General features: G+C 38.6%; 1 protein-coding gene across 1 annotated transcript in view; it reads right to left on the reverse strand.

Annotated features, from left to right (window-relative positions):
- Positions 1-3,544: 3,544 nt before the first annotated feature.
- LOC102856397 (chromosome unknown open reading frame, human C15orf43) overlaps positions 3,545-17,934 on the reverse strand; it is a 56,544-nt gene continuing 42,154 nt past the window's right edge. The window contains exon 7 of the mRNA XM_006883197.1: positions 3,545-3,687. Within this exon, the coding sequence (XP_006883259.1) occupies positions 3,545-3,687 (143 nt within the window). The remainder of the gene's footprint in view (positions 3,688-17,934) is intronic.

The following is a 17,934-nucleotide window of genomic DNA, read 5'->3' on the forward strand; positions in this document are numbered from 1 at the left end:
TGGTAGTTCTCTATCAGTGTACTGTTCCAGTCATCTCTGGAAACTTCATCAGGATTTTGCTAGCATGTGATAATAGTAATGTTGTTTGATAATTTCCATACTTTGTTGGGTCACCTTTTTGGAATGATTAATTATGGATCTCTTCCAGTCAGTTGGCCAGGTAGTTGTTTTCCAGATTTCTTGGCACAACCTGGTGAGCATATCCAGGGCAGCATCTGTTTGCTGAAATATGTCAATTGGTAGTCCATCAATTCCCTGGAGTCAGAAAATTAAAAGGGCCGAACTCACTTGGCATTTCTTAAATTAAAGGAAATAAAGAATAAATCCAAGTCATGAGTTGCAGTACTTAAGAATGCTATGGGCAGAATATTTAATGATTCAAGAAGCATTAAAAGAAGATGGAAAGAGTATACAGAGTCAGTTTTCCAAAAAGAATTGGCTGACACAGAACAATTTCAAGAAACAACATATGATCAAGAGGCCAATCTAACACAAAAATGCTAAATCAATACCTCTAAAAAATTCTTATATATACAGCATCAGTCTAAACTTTTCTCAAAATAAAATCCAAGTCTGACACTTTAGGTTTTTTACAATCTGATTCCAAACACTATCCAGAGGCAACTAGTACACATATTCTCCTTTCTCCCCAAATTAGTCATTTCTGAGAAGTGTCAGGGACAAACAGTGATCAAATGTGCATCTAGCCCAACTGCTCTGTTTTCTCTGTCACTGCCTGGTTCAGATCCTTAGGATCAGTCTGTTTTTACCCTCTTCAAACTCACCCACCGTATAACCACACTTAACCTTGTTAAGCACTGATCATGTTACTTTATTGCTCAAACATATTAAGTTGCTACCTGAATGCCTAGTTAAGTAGAAAGTATTCATCCTGGCCATCAAAGGACTCTATGGGTTTCTTTATTTCAACATTCCCATGTTCTTATGTTTTAAATGTTTTTCAAGTAGCACATAACTATTTTTAAAGTCCAAACTGCTATCCTTCATCTTTTAATTGAAGTATCTTGTCTACTTTTTACTGTTGTTGGTCTATTACATAATTATTCTACTACTATTTTATACCATGTTATTGTTATGTGCCATCAAGTTGCCTGTGACTCATAGTGACCCTATATACATCAGCTCTGATTCTCACCACGGGGCTGACTGTCAGTATCGTGATGGATGGTGAAAAGAGAGAGATTGTTAATAGCTTTAGTTTACTTGGCTCCACAATCAACATATTTCACACCAGCAGCCAGGAAATTAAAAGATGTGTTGCACTGGGAAAATCCTCTCTGAGAGACCTCCCAAAGTACGGAAGAACAATGATGTCAGTCTGGAGACTCAGGTTTGTCTGATACAGGCCATGGTCTTTGCAATCATTTGCTATGCATCAGAGAGCTGGACAGAAGGAGCCATTGATCTGTGGTGCTGGAGAAGAGTACTGAACATACCATGGACTGCTAAGAGAACAAACAAGTTCATCCTAGAGAGGGTGAAGCCAGGCTTCTCCTTGGAGGCAAAGATTCTGAAGCTTTGTTTTGACATACTTTGGATATGTTGCAAGAAGGGACCAGTCCTTGGAGAGGGACATCATGCTTGGGAGGGTGGAGGGACAGAGCAGAAGAGGAAGATCCTTAATGAGATTGATTAATTCAGTGACTGGGGTAATAGGAGGTAGGTGTATCAGAGACAATAAGATTGGCACAGGGTAGAACAGAGTTTAGGGCTGTTGTACATATAGTCCCTATGATTCACAGGCGACTCAACACCACATAACAACAACACCAACAACATGTATGTCATACTATGTTACTGTTAACCTATATGTATATTATGTATGTCTGAAATTTTTCCTGAATACTGAATATTGGAAGCAGGAGTGGCATCCACTTCTGTAAACAGCTTGCCTCTGGAAACCCCATGAACCTGGAGAAAAGATGAAAGTGACGCAAGTGTCAAGGACTTTCATTCATAGGGTCATTATGAGTTGCCTATGACTCGACGGCACCTAACAACAACAACTGAATATTCTCTTCAAAGTAATTGCAACACACACAACTTGGTCTAAATATACTTAATATTTCTAGTAACTAAATCAAGATTCACAAACAGGTTTAATTCCTATATAGGAAACATGGTCAACTGAATGAGACTAAAAATTACAGCTAACATTGTGAAGAATGAGAATCCCAGAACACTTAGCTGTGGTCATATGAAACCGATACATAGACCAAGAAGCATCAATCTAAACAAGGTTAATGAACATTGCATGGTTTAGAATCAGTAAAGATGTGAATGAGGGCTGTATCCTTTCTCCATATCTGTTCAATCTGTATACTGAGCAAAGCATTGAGAAGCTAAGACTGTATGAAGAAGAATGGGCATCATGATTGGAGAAAGACTCAATAATCTGCATTATACAAATGACACAACCTTGCTTGTAAAAAGTGAAGAATACTTGAAGCATTTATCGCTGAAAACCAAAGACTACAGCCTTCAATATGGTTTACTTCTCAACATCGAGAAAATCAAATCCTCACCACTGGGCCATCAGACAGCATCATGACAGGTAAGTGGAGAAAAGACTGGCTTTATCAAGGATTTCATTTCACTTAGATCACTAGATTCTATGTAGAATGACTATATGAATAAAGAGTTGTCTTATTGAAATTACCTCAGTTTATCACAATCTCAGTTTATTTAAAACACATGTCAAGCATGTTGGCTTGTTTCTGAGTCCCCTTTGCAGATCTACTGTTTTATTAAACTGACAGAGAGACACAGTGTGTAATAGTTGAGAAACACTAGCCTAGAAAATCAAGAGAACTCTATTCCAGCCCTAGGGTGGCAAGCCACTTCTCAGGGTCTTCATTTCCTCATTAAAAACGGTAAGTGGGTTGGGGTTGTTGGGCTTGTTCTCTAAGTGCTGTGATATGGAGCTGACTTGCAAAGGTTCATCTCAGATGCTGTAACATTTGTAGTCTATATATATTAAATAATATTTGATATATTTGTCAGAAACAATCTATAAATGAAACAAATTATTTAAATCCTTTACTTTTCTATTTTAATATTTGAAAAAAAACTATCTTGTTTTTCAAATCAGAAACAATAATTAGAACTCAACTATACACTTTTAAACATTCTTAAAATAAAATGACCACAATAATAAAATTTAGCATCTATAGTATTGAACTTAGATCAATTGACCTAAGTATGTATGTGTATGTATGTATGTGTATGTATGTATGTATCATGTTAGTATCATAAAAGCATTCGATTTTATGAGCCATGTTTCAATGCCAATTATTCCATAACAAGTGTGCACTCAGAATTTATGTACATATTATATTAATTGGAAGAAAAATCCAGTCCAAATGTCATTATATAGAGATTCTGAATTTATATTTTAAGGAAGAAAAAGAATTTTTCTCCATCTCACTATCCCCTAGATCCCAAGCAAAACATTTTAAATTATGCATATTTTTAGTGTTATTTTATAGAAAATATTAGTGCTCAGATATAGAAACAACTCAACTTAGTATTTCCTATTCAATTTGTTTTTTATATCAGATATGTTAATTTCATTTTGAACATGGTATGCTAAATATCCCGAGCTTCCCGGAATGAAGTCATGTAGCTCTCCAAGGAATTTCTTCATGGTATCAACTGATACATAGCCTATAATGTAAAAAAAAAAATTAAATACTATCAACTATTTATATTCTAGAATTTTCAATTTATTAGTATTACTCTTTTGAAGAAAGGTGGTATTTGTGTGGTTTTCTTCTTCTTCTTTCTTTTTTTAAAAATTTTATTGGGAAAAACATGTTGGAGATACAAGGAGGTGACGGTTGGGGGCAGAAGGGTGAGGATGGGCAGGGATGAAAATTGTAGGGGTGCAGTTGCGGAGCTGCACAATTTGGTTGGTGGGGGGCACAGGTGAAGGAAATGAAAAGGATCCAGTGGGGACCAGATGCTACAGGGGAATGGGGTACTTGTTTTTTGTTGTTTGGTTTTTTCAATAATCACGTCTTCCATATACCTCACTGGCTATGATATTGCCACTGTGCAAAGCTTGGGTTTTTTCCAGATGTAAAAAGATGAAACGATGAGATGATATTAATGAAACCAAATCTCTACTAAGGAACCCCATTCCTACTCTTTTTAAGATTTGATTAATCATATTTACTATTGATAGTCTGATATCCAGGCTAGGGATAGAGCATAGAAGTACCTAGACCATAATGACATGGACGTGTGTCTGGCTGAAGGTTTAATTATTTAGAATTATTATTTAGCTCCTAACTATGAGTTCCAGTCAACTCAATTGCGTATAATAATAGCAACATAAAATTATCATCTTCCTTAGTAGAGTTGGCCAACATTTCCCTGCACTGCTAACACTGGAACAGTATTCTTTAACAAAATAATTAATAGGAAAATTTATATTACTGCTTAATCAACAAAGGGAGTGAATATTAATAATTGTGATGTCATAATATTGGAAATAAATGTGAAGAATATCAAAAGGAATAACTAGAATAATGCTGCTATGAACCTTGATGTGCAAGTCTCTGTGGAAACAGCCCAGATGTCCAACCACAAATGAATGGATTGAGAAATTATGGTACATTCACACAACAGACTACTACGCAGCATGCAGAAGCAATGATTTTGTAAATTATTACCTAATTTGGGAGGGACTGGACAGCATTATGCTGAGTGAACTAAATCAGTCCCATAAGGTCTAATATTGTATAAAACTATTATTTTAAAATTAGTATAAGGATCCAAAGGGGGGCAGGATGGAAGCAGAGAGATGAGGATGTACAGGGGGAGGGAGGATGAGTCATGGAGTTGGGCAGTTTGATGGGTGGGAGGGTGAGAGAAATTGGAAGAACCTTTTCCGGAAAACAATATATTTGAATTCTGTAAATAACCTAGTTGTTGTTGATGATTATTGCCTTTGAGTTGAGCATGAATCATAGCGACCCTATAGACAAAAGTCTTGAAGCCCCTCTACAACTATCGATATTTATCAGAGTTCTCAGGGTTTCTGGAGGCACTGTTATTTGGGAAGCGGATAATTAAAAAAAAACTTGTAAGAAAAAAATAAAATTAGAAAGCACAATGTGAATGAAGAAGAGTGTGAAACACAATGTATATAAACTTTGTAAGCAAACCAATTTTTAAAAAATGTAAAATAGAATGTATATGAATGATTGTATGAAACAATATAAGTGAAAAAAGGGTGACCCAAGAGAATGTGGAAACTATAGAACAATATCATTAATTTCACATGCAAGCAAGATTCTACTGAAGATTATCCAAAAACAACTGGAACAGCACATCAGCAGAGAACTGCCAGAACTGCAAGCAGGGTTTAGAAGGGGTCATGGTACTAGGGATATTGTAGCTAATGTTAGATGGATCTTGACTGAAAGCAGGGAATACCAGAGGAATGTTTATCTGTATTTCATTGACTATGCAAAGGCATTTGACTGTGTGGATCATAACAAACTGTGACTGACTCTGAGAAGAATGGGAATCCCAGAACACTTGATCGTGCTAATGAGAAACCTATACTTGGATCAGGAGGCAGTTGTCAGAACAGAGCAAGGAAACACTGCATGGTTCAAAATTGGGAAGGGCGTACACCAGGGATGTGTCCTATCTCCATACCTTTTCAATCTGTATGCAGAACAGATTATCCGTGAGGCTGGGCTCTATGAGGAGACATGTGGGGTCAAGATTGGTGGAAGATCTATCAACAATCTGTGTTATGCAGATGATACAACCCTGCTTGCTGAAACTGAGGAGGACCTGAAGCGCCTGCTGCAGAGGGTCAAGGACTGCAGCCTCCAATATGGATTGAGGCTCAATGTCAAGAAGACAAAGATTCTCATGACTGGACCAATTGGCAGCATCAGGATGGATGGTGAAGAGACTGAGATTGTTCACAGCTTTAGTTTGCTTGACTCCACAGGCAACACTCTTGGCACCAGTAGCCAGGAAATTAAAAGACACATTGCGATGGGAAAGTCTGCTGTTAGGGACCTCTCCAAGGTACTGAAGAGGAATGGTATCTCTTTGGAGACTAAGGTGCGTCTGATATAGGCCATGGTCTTTGCAATCACTTGGTATGCATCAGAGAGTTGGACAATGACTAAGGAAGATAGAAAGAAAATTAATGCCTTTGAGCTGTGGTGCTGGAGAAGAGTACTGAGGGTGCCATGGATTGCTAGAAAAACAAACAGATTCATCCTGGAAAGGGTTAAACTGGGCAGTTTCTCAGAGGCAAGGATTCTGAGGCTCCATCTAACACACTTTGGACATGTTGTAAGGAGGGACCGGTCCTTGGAGAGGGACATCATGCTTGGTAGGGTGGACGGACAGCGCAGGAGGGGAAGGCCCTCTATGAGGTAGATTGATTCAGTGATTGGGGTAATCGGGATGGGTGTGTCAGAGACAGTGTGATTGACACAGGACAGAGCAGAGTTTAGGGCAGTTGTACATAGGTCGCTATGAGTCACAAGTGACTCGACAGCACATAACAACAACATGAATGAAATAAAATGTAAAGAATTATATGAAAACCAAGAAAAGTATTTTTAAAAAAATTAAGCACTAATAGACATTTTAAAAGGTAAATACTAAAAAAAAATAATACTGAGTAAAAGATATAATCAACTTGAGGATGACTAAATTTAGAGCAATTCTACCATCAAGATGAACAGAATATCTATGGAAATAGTTTGTTTCTAATAGTAAATAATAAATTTAGTTTATGTTTTAACAGTTAATCCAATTATGTAAAATTTATTACCATGTTTAAAGATCTAATAAGTATTTATTTAAAGGATCTCTTGAAACACTATCACTATATATCACTTGAGTTTACAATGGCTAGTGGCTAGGTTACTGCAGAAAAATAGTAATGATTAGTTAACTGCACACATACCCTATGAAAAGTTTCCAAAGACTTGTGTGAGAAGAATAAAAGTAATTATACCTGTTAAGTGCCACAGAGTCAGTTCTAACTCACAGCAAATGAAATATTGCTTGGTCTTGTGATACCCTCACAATAGCAGTCACTTCATCAATCCATCTTATTGACAGAGTTCCTCTTTTGCATTGATCTTCTCTACTTTGCAAAGTATGATATCCTTCTCTAGAGATGGTTACTCCTTATAACATCCAAAGTAAGAAAAATGTACTGTTATTATCTCCACTTTTAAGGGGTTTTCTTCTCCAAGATGGATTTTTTCTTCTTTCTGGCAGTTCATGGTATATTTGATACTCTGCTCAGCAGCACTATAATTTTAGCGTGTTAATTTTTATGTTTTTTTTTTAATTTTCATTGTCCAGTTTTTGTGTGCATCTGAGGTGATTTTAAGGACAACAGCTTATTTCAGGTACACCTCAGCCACTGAAGTGACATCTTCATTTTTAACATTTTGAAGAGGATTTTGTCACAGATTTGCTCTATGTGCTACGTAATTTGATTTCTGCCTCTATGGATATTGAATATGGATCCAAGCGAGATGAAATCCATGACAACCTTAGCTACCACATTAATAAACTTAATTACTGCAAGCATAAGAAGGATAATTATGTTTGTAAATAGGGACATTAACAGCATCATAAATAGGTTATATATAGTAGTTTAAAATAGTTAGGTTGAAATGGAGATAAATTGTATTTTAACTAACTTGAACAAAGGAGAATTTACTGGGTATTAACATGTCAGCCACGCTGTGAAGAAAGTAGGCATACTGTAGGGTCTCAGGAGTAACTAGAACCAGCTCTCAAGGGTCATTATCACTCATAATTGACTTGATGGCACTTAATAACAGCAACCATGAAAAGAGTTGTACACAGAGTAATTGTTGAGTGGTTATCAGGAATGGCAAGGTAGGAAGTTTTTGTTGTTGTTAGATGCCTACAAGTTGAGTATGACCCATAGCAACCCTATGTACAACAGATCTGAAACCGGTATTATCCTGTGCCATCCTCACACTTCCTGACACAGTAAAGCCTATTGCAGCAATCTCCAGGTCAATCCACCTGGTCAAGTATCTTCCATTCCTTCGTCACCCTCTACTTTTCAGAGTATCATGTCCCTCTACAAGGAATAGCCCCTCCTAGCAACATGCATGAAGTATGTGAGGTGAAGCCTTATGATCTTTGCCTCTAAAGTGCACTCTAGCTGCACTCTCTCTAAGACATATTTGTTTAATCTTTTAGCAGTCCATGGGATGTTCAGTGCTCTTCTCCAACACTAAAGCTCAATGGCATAAATTCTTCTTCATAATCAAATCTTCTTCATACTTATTGTCCAGCTCTCAGCTAGCAACTGGAAAGATCAATCAATCAATCAATCAATCCTCAAACTGACATTATTACTCCTCAATAATTTGAAGAGGTCTCTAACTAAGACTTTCCTAGTTTAATATGCCTCTTGACTTCCTGACTGCTGGTATCAAGGGTGTAAATTGTAGATCCAAGTAAGATGAAGTTGTTGACAGTTTAAATCTTTACTCCATCTCTCATGATGCTGTCTATTGCTCTAGTGGCAAGAATCTTTGTTTTCTTGAATTGAAGATGCTATCCACATTGAAGGCTGTAATTTTTGATCTTATGCAATAAGTGCTTCAAGTCCTCCTCACTTTCAGCAGGCAAGGTTGCGTTATCTGCATAACAGAGGTTATTTATGATACTAACGGCAACTTACACATGTACTTCATCTGATGGGCTGTATAGGAATAAGATTGACTATATCTGTGGAAGGAATCACTGGATAAGCTCAATATTGGCAATTAAAACTAGCCGGGGCCGACCGTGGGTCACACTGTCAATTATTCATGTGTAAGTTCAAATTGAGGACGAAGAAAATGAAAATAAGACAACATGAACCACAATAGGATCTTGAACCAATTACATCTAAATTTAAAGATCATCTTAAGAAAAGGTTTGAAGAATTGAACACTAATGATCAAAGACAAGATGAGTTATGGGAAACTGTGAAGGATATCATCCATGAAGAAAGCAAAAAGTCATTACAAAGACAGAGGAGAAAGGAAAAAAGAAACTGAAATGAATATCAGAAGAGACTCTGAAAATTGGACTAGAACATTGAGAAACCAAAACAAGGGGAAAACATGCTGAAGTAAAAGAGCTGGACAGAAGATTTCAAACGGCAGCTTACAAGACAAAGGAAAGTGTTATAATGGAATGTGCAGAGAGCTGGAATTGGAGAACTAACAGGGAAGAACTCACTCTGCATTTCTCTAGCTGAGAGAACTGAACAACAAATTTACACGTCAAGCTGCAATACTGAAAGATGCTATGGGCACTATATTGAGTGACCCAGAAAGGGTCAAAAGGTACAGAATCACTACCCCAAAAATAACTGAATGACACTGAAAAATTTTAAGAAGAGTCATATGAACAGCAGCCAATGGTAATGAAGGAGGAAGTAGATGATGAAATGAAAGGACTGGCCAAAATTAAGGCCCCAGAAATAGATGGAATACCAACTGATTTGTTTCTGGTTAACTGATTGGAAGAAGTCCATATTTGTTCCCCTTACCAAGAAAGATGATCCAACAGAGTGTGGAAACTATAAAACAATATCATTAATATCTCATGCAAGCAAAATGCTGCTGAAGATCATTAAAAAAACAGCTATAACAAGACACAGATAGGGAACTTCCAGAAGCTCAAGGAGGGTTTAGAAAAGGCTGTGGCACCAAGGATATCAATGCTGATGTCATATGGATCATGGCCAAAAGTAAAGAATACCAAAAGTATGTCTATTTATGCTTTAATTATTGACTAGACAAAGGCATCTGACTGTGTGGATCATAAGTTATGGCTAACATTGGAAAGAATGGGAATTCCTGAGCACTTAATTGTGCTCAGGCAAAACTATACTTAGACCAAGAGGCTGTTGTGTGAACAGAGCAAGGATACATTACATGGCTTAAAATTAAAAAGGAAGTGTGTCAGGGCTGTATTCTGTCTCCATACCTATTCAGTCTGTATGCTGAACAAATTATTAGAGAAGGTGGACTCTATGAAGAGGAATGAGGCATCAGGATCAGAGGGAGACTCATCAAAGGAAGAGAGAAGTGAAAATTAGTTAATTAAAAAAGTGAAAAAATAAGAGATGAGTGAAGAAAAAGGCAGTATATAAGATGATCAGATAATTAATGAATTGAAATAAAAGTTACAAACTGAAATGTATGTCACTAGACTCAATATTCATCACCATCAAGTCAGAAATGACTCATAACTGACTCTCCATTGTGTTTCTGAGGCTGTATATCAGATGGGAGGAGTCTGGATCTATTTCTCTCATGGAGACATGGTGGATTCGAAACACCAGAGAGGCATAGTCTTTAGGTTAGTAGTGCAACTCCCTACAGACCATAAAATTAGAGCTTCCTGTGTATAAATGAGTAAATGAAAAACCAATACAATTTGCATAATGTCACTGGAATTATAATGAAAGAATTTAAAAACAAACAGAAAGAACAACTGGATTTGCTGTTGTACCTGATCCAAGCCATTGTATTTTTAATTACTTCACAGGTATGTGAAAGTTACACGTATGTATATGAAAATGACTAAAGAGAATTGAAGAACTGATGCTTTTGAATTGTGATATTGCCACAGAATACTGACTACTCCAAGAGTTAACCGAAGAAAAATTAGTCCATCTTAGGAATAATATAGAGAAACTGCTCATTAGCTGCAAGGTTAGTAGGACTTTGTCTTACTTATTTTAGTCATCTCAGCAGGAAGGGTGGATCCTTGGAAGAGAGGTCATGCTGGGAAAAGTCAGTGAAAAAGAGGAAGAACCTCAATGAAATGGATTGGCACAGAGATTGCAACAATGGGCATAAGCACAAAGGAGATTGTGAGGGCTACACAGAATTGGGAAAGGTTTCAATTTATTGTACAAAGGGTAGCTGCAAGTTATAGTTTACTCAACAGCATCTAACAACATACCTAAAACACCAGAGAAAGAAACTTTAGTGGCACAGCTAGCTCAAACAAGGTATTAACTTCCAAAGAAATTATTATGAATAGCATGCTGTTGTTGTTGTTGTTATGTGCCATCGAGTCATTTGCAACTCATAATGACCCTAAGTACAAGAGCCCTAAATGCCGTTCTATCCTGTCCCAACCTCACTGTCTCAAACACATTCATTCCCACCACTCCACTCACAGAATCAATCCATCTCATGGAAGGTCTTCCTCTCCTGTGCCGCCTCTCCACTTTCCCAAACATGATCCCTCTCCAAGGACCAGTCCCTCCTTACAATATGCCCAAAGTATGTCAGATGAAGCTTCAGAATCCTTTACTCCAGGAAACATTCTGGCTTCACCCTTTCCAGGACAAACCTGTTTGTTCTCCTGGCAGTCCATGGTAGTATATTCAACACTCCACTCCATCACAACAACTCAAAGGCATCAACTCTCTTTCTGTCATCCCTATTCACTGTCCAACTCTCCGATGCATAGCACGTAATTGCAAAGACTATAGCCTGGATCAGGTGCACCTTAGTCTCCAGCCTGATGTCGTTGCACTTCAGTACTCTTGAGAGGTTCCTCACAGTTGACTTTCCCAGTGCAATTCATCTCCTGATTTCCTGGCTGCTGGTACCAAGAGTGTTGACTGTGTAACCAAGTAAACGAAAACTGTTAACTGTCTCAATCTCTTCACCATCCATACTGATGCTGCCAATTGCCAAGTGGTGAGAATCTTTGTTTTCTTGATATTGAGCTTCAATCCAAATTGAAGACTGCAGTCCTTGACCTTCTGCAGCAAGCGCTTCAGGTCCTCCTCAGTTTCAGTGAGCAGGGTTGTGTCATCTGCATAACACAGGTTGTCGATGATTCTTCCACCAATCCTAATGCCGCCTTCCTCCTTGTACAGCCCAGGGTCTCAGATGATCTGTTCTGCATACAGATTGAAAAGGTATGGAGAAAAAAAAAAATACATCCCTGACGGACCCCTTTCTTGATTTTGAACCATCCAGTGTCTCCCTGCTCTGTTCTGACAACTGCCTCTTGGTCCAAGTATAGGTTTCTCATTAGCACAACCAAATGTTCTGGTATTCCCATTCTTCTCAGAGTCAGCCACAGCTTGTTGTGATCCACACAATCAAAAGACTTTGCATAGTCAATACAGCACAGATAGATATTCTTCTGGTATTCTCCGTTTTCTGCCAAGATCCATCTAACATTAGCTATGATATCCCTAGTACCACGACCTCTTCTAAATCCAGCCTGCAAATCTGGCAGTTCTCTGTTGACATATTGTTCCAAATGTTTTTGGATCATTTTCAGCAAAATCTTGCTTGCATGTGATATCAATGATATTGTTCAATAATTTCCACACTCTGTTAGGTCACCTTTCTTTGGAATGGGAAAAAATATCGATCTCTTCCAGTCAGTTGGCCAGCTGGCTGTCCTCCAGATTTCCTGGCACAACTTAGTGAGCACATCCAGGGCAGCATCTGTTTGTTGAAATAAATCAAGTGGTATGCTGTCAACTCCTGGAGCCTTGTTTTTTGCCAATTCCTTCATAGCATGAGGTTGTTGTTTTTGTTAGGTGCCATCAAGTCAAGTACAACTAGTAGTGACCCTAAGAACAGCCAATCTAAACCTTGCCCTATCCTGTGCCATCATCCCATCATCTCTGACACTAGAACCTATTGCTAAAGTTACAGTGTGAATCCATCTTGTTGAGGGTCATCCTCTCTTTGTTGACCCTTCACCTTTCCAAGCATGTTGTCTCTTTCCAAGGAATAGCCTTGCCTAGCTACATGTCCAAAGTATGAGAGATGAAGCTTCACCATCTTTGCCTCCAAGGAGCATACTGGCTGTACCCATTTCAGGACATATATATTTGTTCTTTTGTCAGTCCATGGGATATTCAGTACTCTTCACCAGCACTACAACTAAAAAGTATCAATTCTTTTTCTGTCATGCTATTGACTGTCTAGCTCTCTGATGAATAGCAGGTGATTGAGAAGACCCTGGCCTGAACCAGACACACCTTAGTTTTCAAACTGATATCATTGCTCTTCAGTATTTTGGATAGGTCCCTGACAAGAGACTTGTTCAATGCAATAAATACATCTCTTGATTTTCTGGCTGCTCGTACAAAGGATGTTTATCATTGATCTAAGCAAGATAAAGTCATTAAGTTTCAATCTTTTCTCCATCTATCATAATATTGGCTAACCTTGAGGAAAATGGGAATCTCAGAACACTTGATCATGCTTATACGAAACCTATACTTGGACCAAGAAGCAGTCCTCAGAACAGAGCAAGGAAACTCTGCATGGTTCAAAATCAAGAAAGAAGTGTGTCAGGGATGCATCCTATTTCTGTACATTTCAATCTGTATGCAGAACAGATCATTTGGGTAGCAGGGCTTAATAAGGGGGAGTGTGGCATCAAGATTGGAGAGACTCATTAACGACCTACAATGAGCAGATGACACAACCTTGCTTTGCTGAAACTGAAGAAGAACTGAAGCAATTGCTGCAAAAAGTCAAGGACTGTAATCTTCAATATGGATTGAAGCTCAACATCAAGAAGACAAAGATTCTCACCGCTGGGCCAATTAGCAGCACCATAATAGATGGAGAAGGGATTGAGGAATTTTTTTAAATTTAGGTTGTTTATTTTTCATTTCAATGAACATCTACAGAGATTTTGGGATTCCATTCATTCATTGTTGCACCCTTCTCCCCGCACAAACCCCCCCCCCTCCCCCCATTTGCTCCTCTCCTTGAAAAGCAAAAGAAAATTGAGGATTTTAGCAATTACAGCTTGCTCGGATCCACAATCAATACTCTTAACACCAGCAGTCAAGAAATCAAAAGATGAATTGCATTGCGGAAAATCTGCTATCATGGACCTCTCCAGAGTGCTGAAGGGAAACGATGTCAGTCTAGATACAAAGGTTCACCTAATCCAGGCCATGATCTTCTCAATTACTTGTTATGCTTCAGAGAGTTGGACAATGACTAAGGAGGATAGAAGAAGAAAGGATCCCTTCAAGTTGTGGTGCTGGAGAAGAGCCTTGAACATACCATGGATTTCCAAGAAGAAGAAAAATAGTATACATTTTTAGTGTCAAATAGTCTTGGAGAGGATGAAACCAAGTCTCTCCTTGGAGGCTAAGTTTTGAAGCTCTGCCTCACTTACTTTGGGCACATGGTCAGGAGAGATCAGTCCTTGGAGAAGGACATCATGCTTGGAAGGGTGGACAGAAAGCCCAGGAGAGGGAAATGCTGGATGAGATGGATTGATACAGTAACTTGGGTGATGGAGATTGTGTGTCAGAATTAGTGAGACTGTCTCAGGACAGGGAAGGGTTCAGAGCTGCTGTACATAGGGTCGCTATGCATTGCAGGTGATTCAACCAATAATACTCTATGACAGATCTGGAAGCAGAAGTGGCATTCACTTCCTAAACAACATGCCACCGGAAACTCTATGAACTTTGATAAATGTTGATAGTTGTTGAGGGGCTTCAGGCTTTTGGTCATAGGATCACTATGAGTTGTGCTTGACTCAAATGCAATCAACAACAACAACAACAACCAAAATATTGACTATTGGGCTTGTGGTGAGGATCTGTGTCTTCCTGATGTTGAGATATAATCCATACCAAGGGCTATAGTTCTCCTGCAGTAAGTGTTTCATGTACAAGTTTATATTGAAGATGAAGAAGATGAAAACTATTCCACAGGAGCCAAACATGACCTTGAGTCTATCCCAGTTGATTTTAAGAATTATCTCAAGAACAGATTTGAGGCAATGAATATTAGTTATCAAGGACCAGAAGAACTGTGGAAATATATTAAAGATGTCATCCACGAAGAGAGTAAAAGATTATTTCAAAGAAGGAGAAAGAAAAAAAAACATGGATGTTAGAAGAGACTATGAAATTGCATTAAAGTATTGTCATTGTTGTTATGTGCCATTGAGTCACTTGCGACTCTTAGCAACTCTATGTACAACAGCTCTGAATCCTGCTCTATCCTGAGCCAACCTTATTGTCTCTGACACACCTACTCCCATCACCCCAGTCACTAAGTCAATCCATCTCATCAAGGGTCTTCCACGCTTGTGCTGTCCCTCCACCCTCTAAAGCATGATGTCCCTCTCCAAGGACTGGTCCCTCCCTGCAACATGTCCAAAGTATGTCAGATTGAGCTTCATATTCCCTGCCTTCAAGGAATATCCTGGATTCACCCTCTAATGGATGAATCTGTTTGTTCTCCTAGCAGTTCATGACATATCCAGTACTCTTCTCTAGCACCACAGTTCAAAGTCATCAATTCTCCTTCTACCATCCCTAGTCATTGTCCAGCTCTCTAATGCATAACGGAGAAGATCATGGCCTGGATCAGGCGCACCTTAGTTTCCAGACTGACATTGTTGCTCTTCAGTACTCTGGAGAAGTCCCTGACTACGGATTTGTCCAGTGTAATTTGTCCTCTGATATCCTGGCTGCTTGTACAAAGAGTATTGGTTGTGGCCAAACAAAAGGAAGAGATGACAAAGCAAAAGAGCTGAACAGAAGAGTTCAAAGGGCAGCTCAAGAGTATAAAGCAAAATATAACAAAATGTACGAAGAGTTGGATTCAGAATAAAAAGGGAATAACTCATCAGTACTTCTCAAACTGAAAGAACTGAAGAATAAATTCAAGTCTTGAATTGCAATACTGAAAGATGCTATGGGCACAATCTTGAATGATACAGGAAGCATAAAAAAAAAGATGGAAGGGATACACAGAATCATTGTACTAAAGAGAATTTGCTGACACAGAAAAAAGTAAGGAAGTACCATATGAGTAAGAGCCAATGGTGATGAAAGATGAAGCTCAAGCATCACTGAAGGCATTGGCAAAAAATAAGGCCCCAGGGATTGATGGAATGCTAACTGAAATGTTTGAATGAACATATGCAGCCCTGGATGTTGTCACCAGTTTAGGTCAGGGAATCTGGAGGACAGCTACCTGGTAGACTGACTAGAAAAGACCCATATTTGTTCCCATCCCCAAGAAAGTGATCCAACAGATTATAGAAACTATCAAACAATATCATTAATATCTTATGCAAGCAAAATATTATTGAAGATCATTCAAAAGAGGCTAGAAAAGTACATTGACAAGGAACTATGAAAAGTGCACATTGGTTTTAGAAGAGACCATGCACCAGGGATATCATTGCTGATATTGGCTGGATTCTGGCTGAAGCAGCAGAGAATACCAGAAAAATGTTTGTATTTTATTTTTAAAATTTGTATTTTATTGGCTATGGAAAACTGTGTGGATCATAACAAATTATGGTTCACATTGAGAAGAATGGGAATCTCAGAACACGTAATTGTGCTCATATGGAATCTATACTTAGACCAAGAAGCTGTTGTGTGAACAAAGCAATAGAACATTGCATGGTTTAAGATCAGGAAGGGTGTGCATAAGTGTATTATCCTTTCTGTATACCTATTCAATGTGCACGCTAAGTAAATAATTCATGAAGCCAACTCTATGAAGAGGAGTGTGGCATCAAGTTTGGAGGAAGATTCATCAGCAACCTGTGTTATACTGATAATACAACCTTGCTTGCTGTGAAGAGGGAGATCCTGTTTCGTAATTTATTTATTTTTGTGTGTGTGTGTGATAGCCAGATTAGGAAAGGAGTGTGTCAGGGTTGTGTCCTATCTCCGTATCTTTTCAATCTATATGCGGAACAGATCATTTAGGAGACTGGTCTTCATGAGAAGGAATGAATGTGGCATTAGGGTTGGAGGAAGACTCATTAGCAACCTATGTTATGCAGATGACACGTCCTTGCTCACAAAAACTGAGGAGGACCTGAAGCATTTGCTGCAGAAGGTCAAGAACTGTAGTCTTCAATATGGATTGAAGCTCAATATCAAGAAGACGAAGATTCTCACCACTGGGCCTAATTAGCAGCACCATGACAGATGGAGAAGAGATTGAGATTGTCAAGAATTTCAACTTGCTCAGATCCACAATCAACACTTTTGGCACCAGCAGTCAAGAAATCAGAAGATTAATTACTCTACAGAAAGCCTCTGTCAGGGACTTCTCTGAAGTACAAAAGAGCAACAATGTCAGTCTGGAGATTAAGGTGCACCTGATTCAGGCCATGGTCTTAGCAATCACTTTCTACGCACTAGAAAGTGGGACAATAACTAGAGTTGACAGAAGAGTTGATGCCTTTGAGTGTGGTGCTGAAGAAGAGTATTGAACATTCTATGAACTGTCAAAAGAACAAACAGATTTATCCTGGAGATGGTAAAACCATGCTGCTCTTTGGAGGCAAGGATTTTGAAGCTCTGTCTCATATACTATGGGTATGTTGCCAGGAGGGACCAGTACTTGGAAAAGGACATCAAGCTTGGAAGGGTAGAAGGACAGTGCAGGAGAGGAAGACCCTTGATGAGACAATTGACTCACTAACTGGGGTCATAGGGGTAGGTGTGTCAGAAACAGTGAGACTGGTTCAGGATAAAGCAGAGTTCAGAGCTATTTTACACAGGTTCGTTATGAGTCACAGGTGACTCAATACAATAACAACAACATCCAAATGAATGGGAAGAAAGAAGAGTTCCTTACGAAAGACATTCTTGACAAACAATCCCATAGTACGCTATGATAGCCTCCTAGGTGACCTTGAATTATCCACCTCCTAGTACTTATTTGTAGCTCCTCCCACATTGTGCTTAGGTTATACTAGTATGTCACTTTGGAGATTAAGATATTAAAAACATTGTGCCTTATGCCTTGGTCATCCACTTTCTCTCTAGGATTTCTCATTCTGGGTAAACTATTATATTGTGAACAGTTCTTACAGAGCAGC

The sequence above is a fragment of the Elephantulus edwardii genome, unplaced genomic scaffold (genome assembly GCF_000299155.1).
Source record: "Elephantulus edwardii isolate Elephantulus edwardi_28Jun2011 unplaced genomic scaffold, EleEdw1.0 scaffold00026, whole genome shotgun sequence".
Classification (NCBI taxonomy): Eukaryota; Metazoa; Chordata; class Mammalia; order Macroscelidea; family Macroscelididae; genus Elephantulus; species Elephantulus edwardii.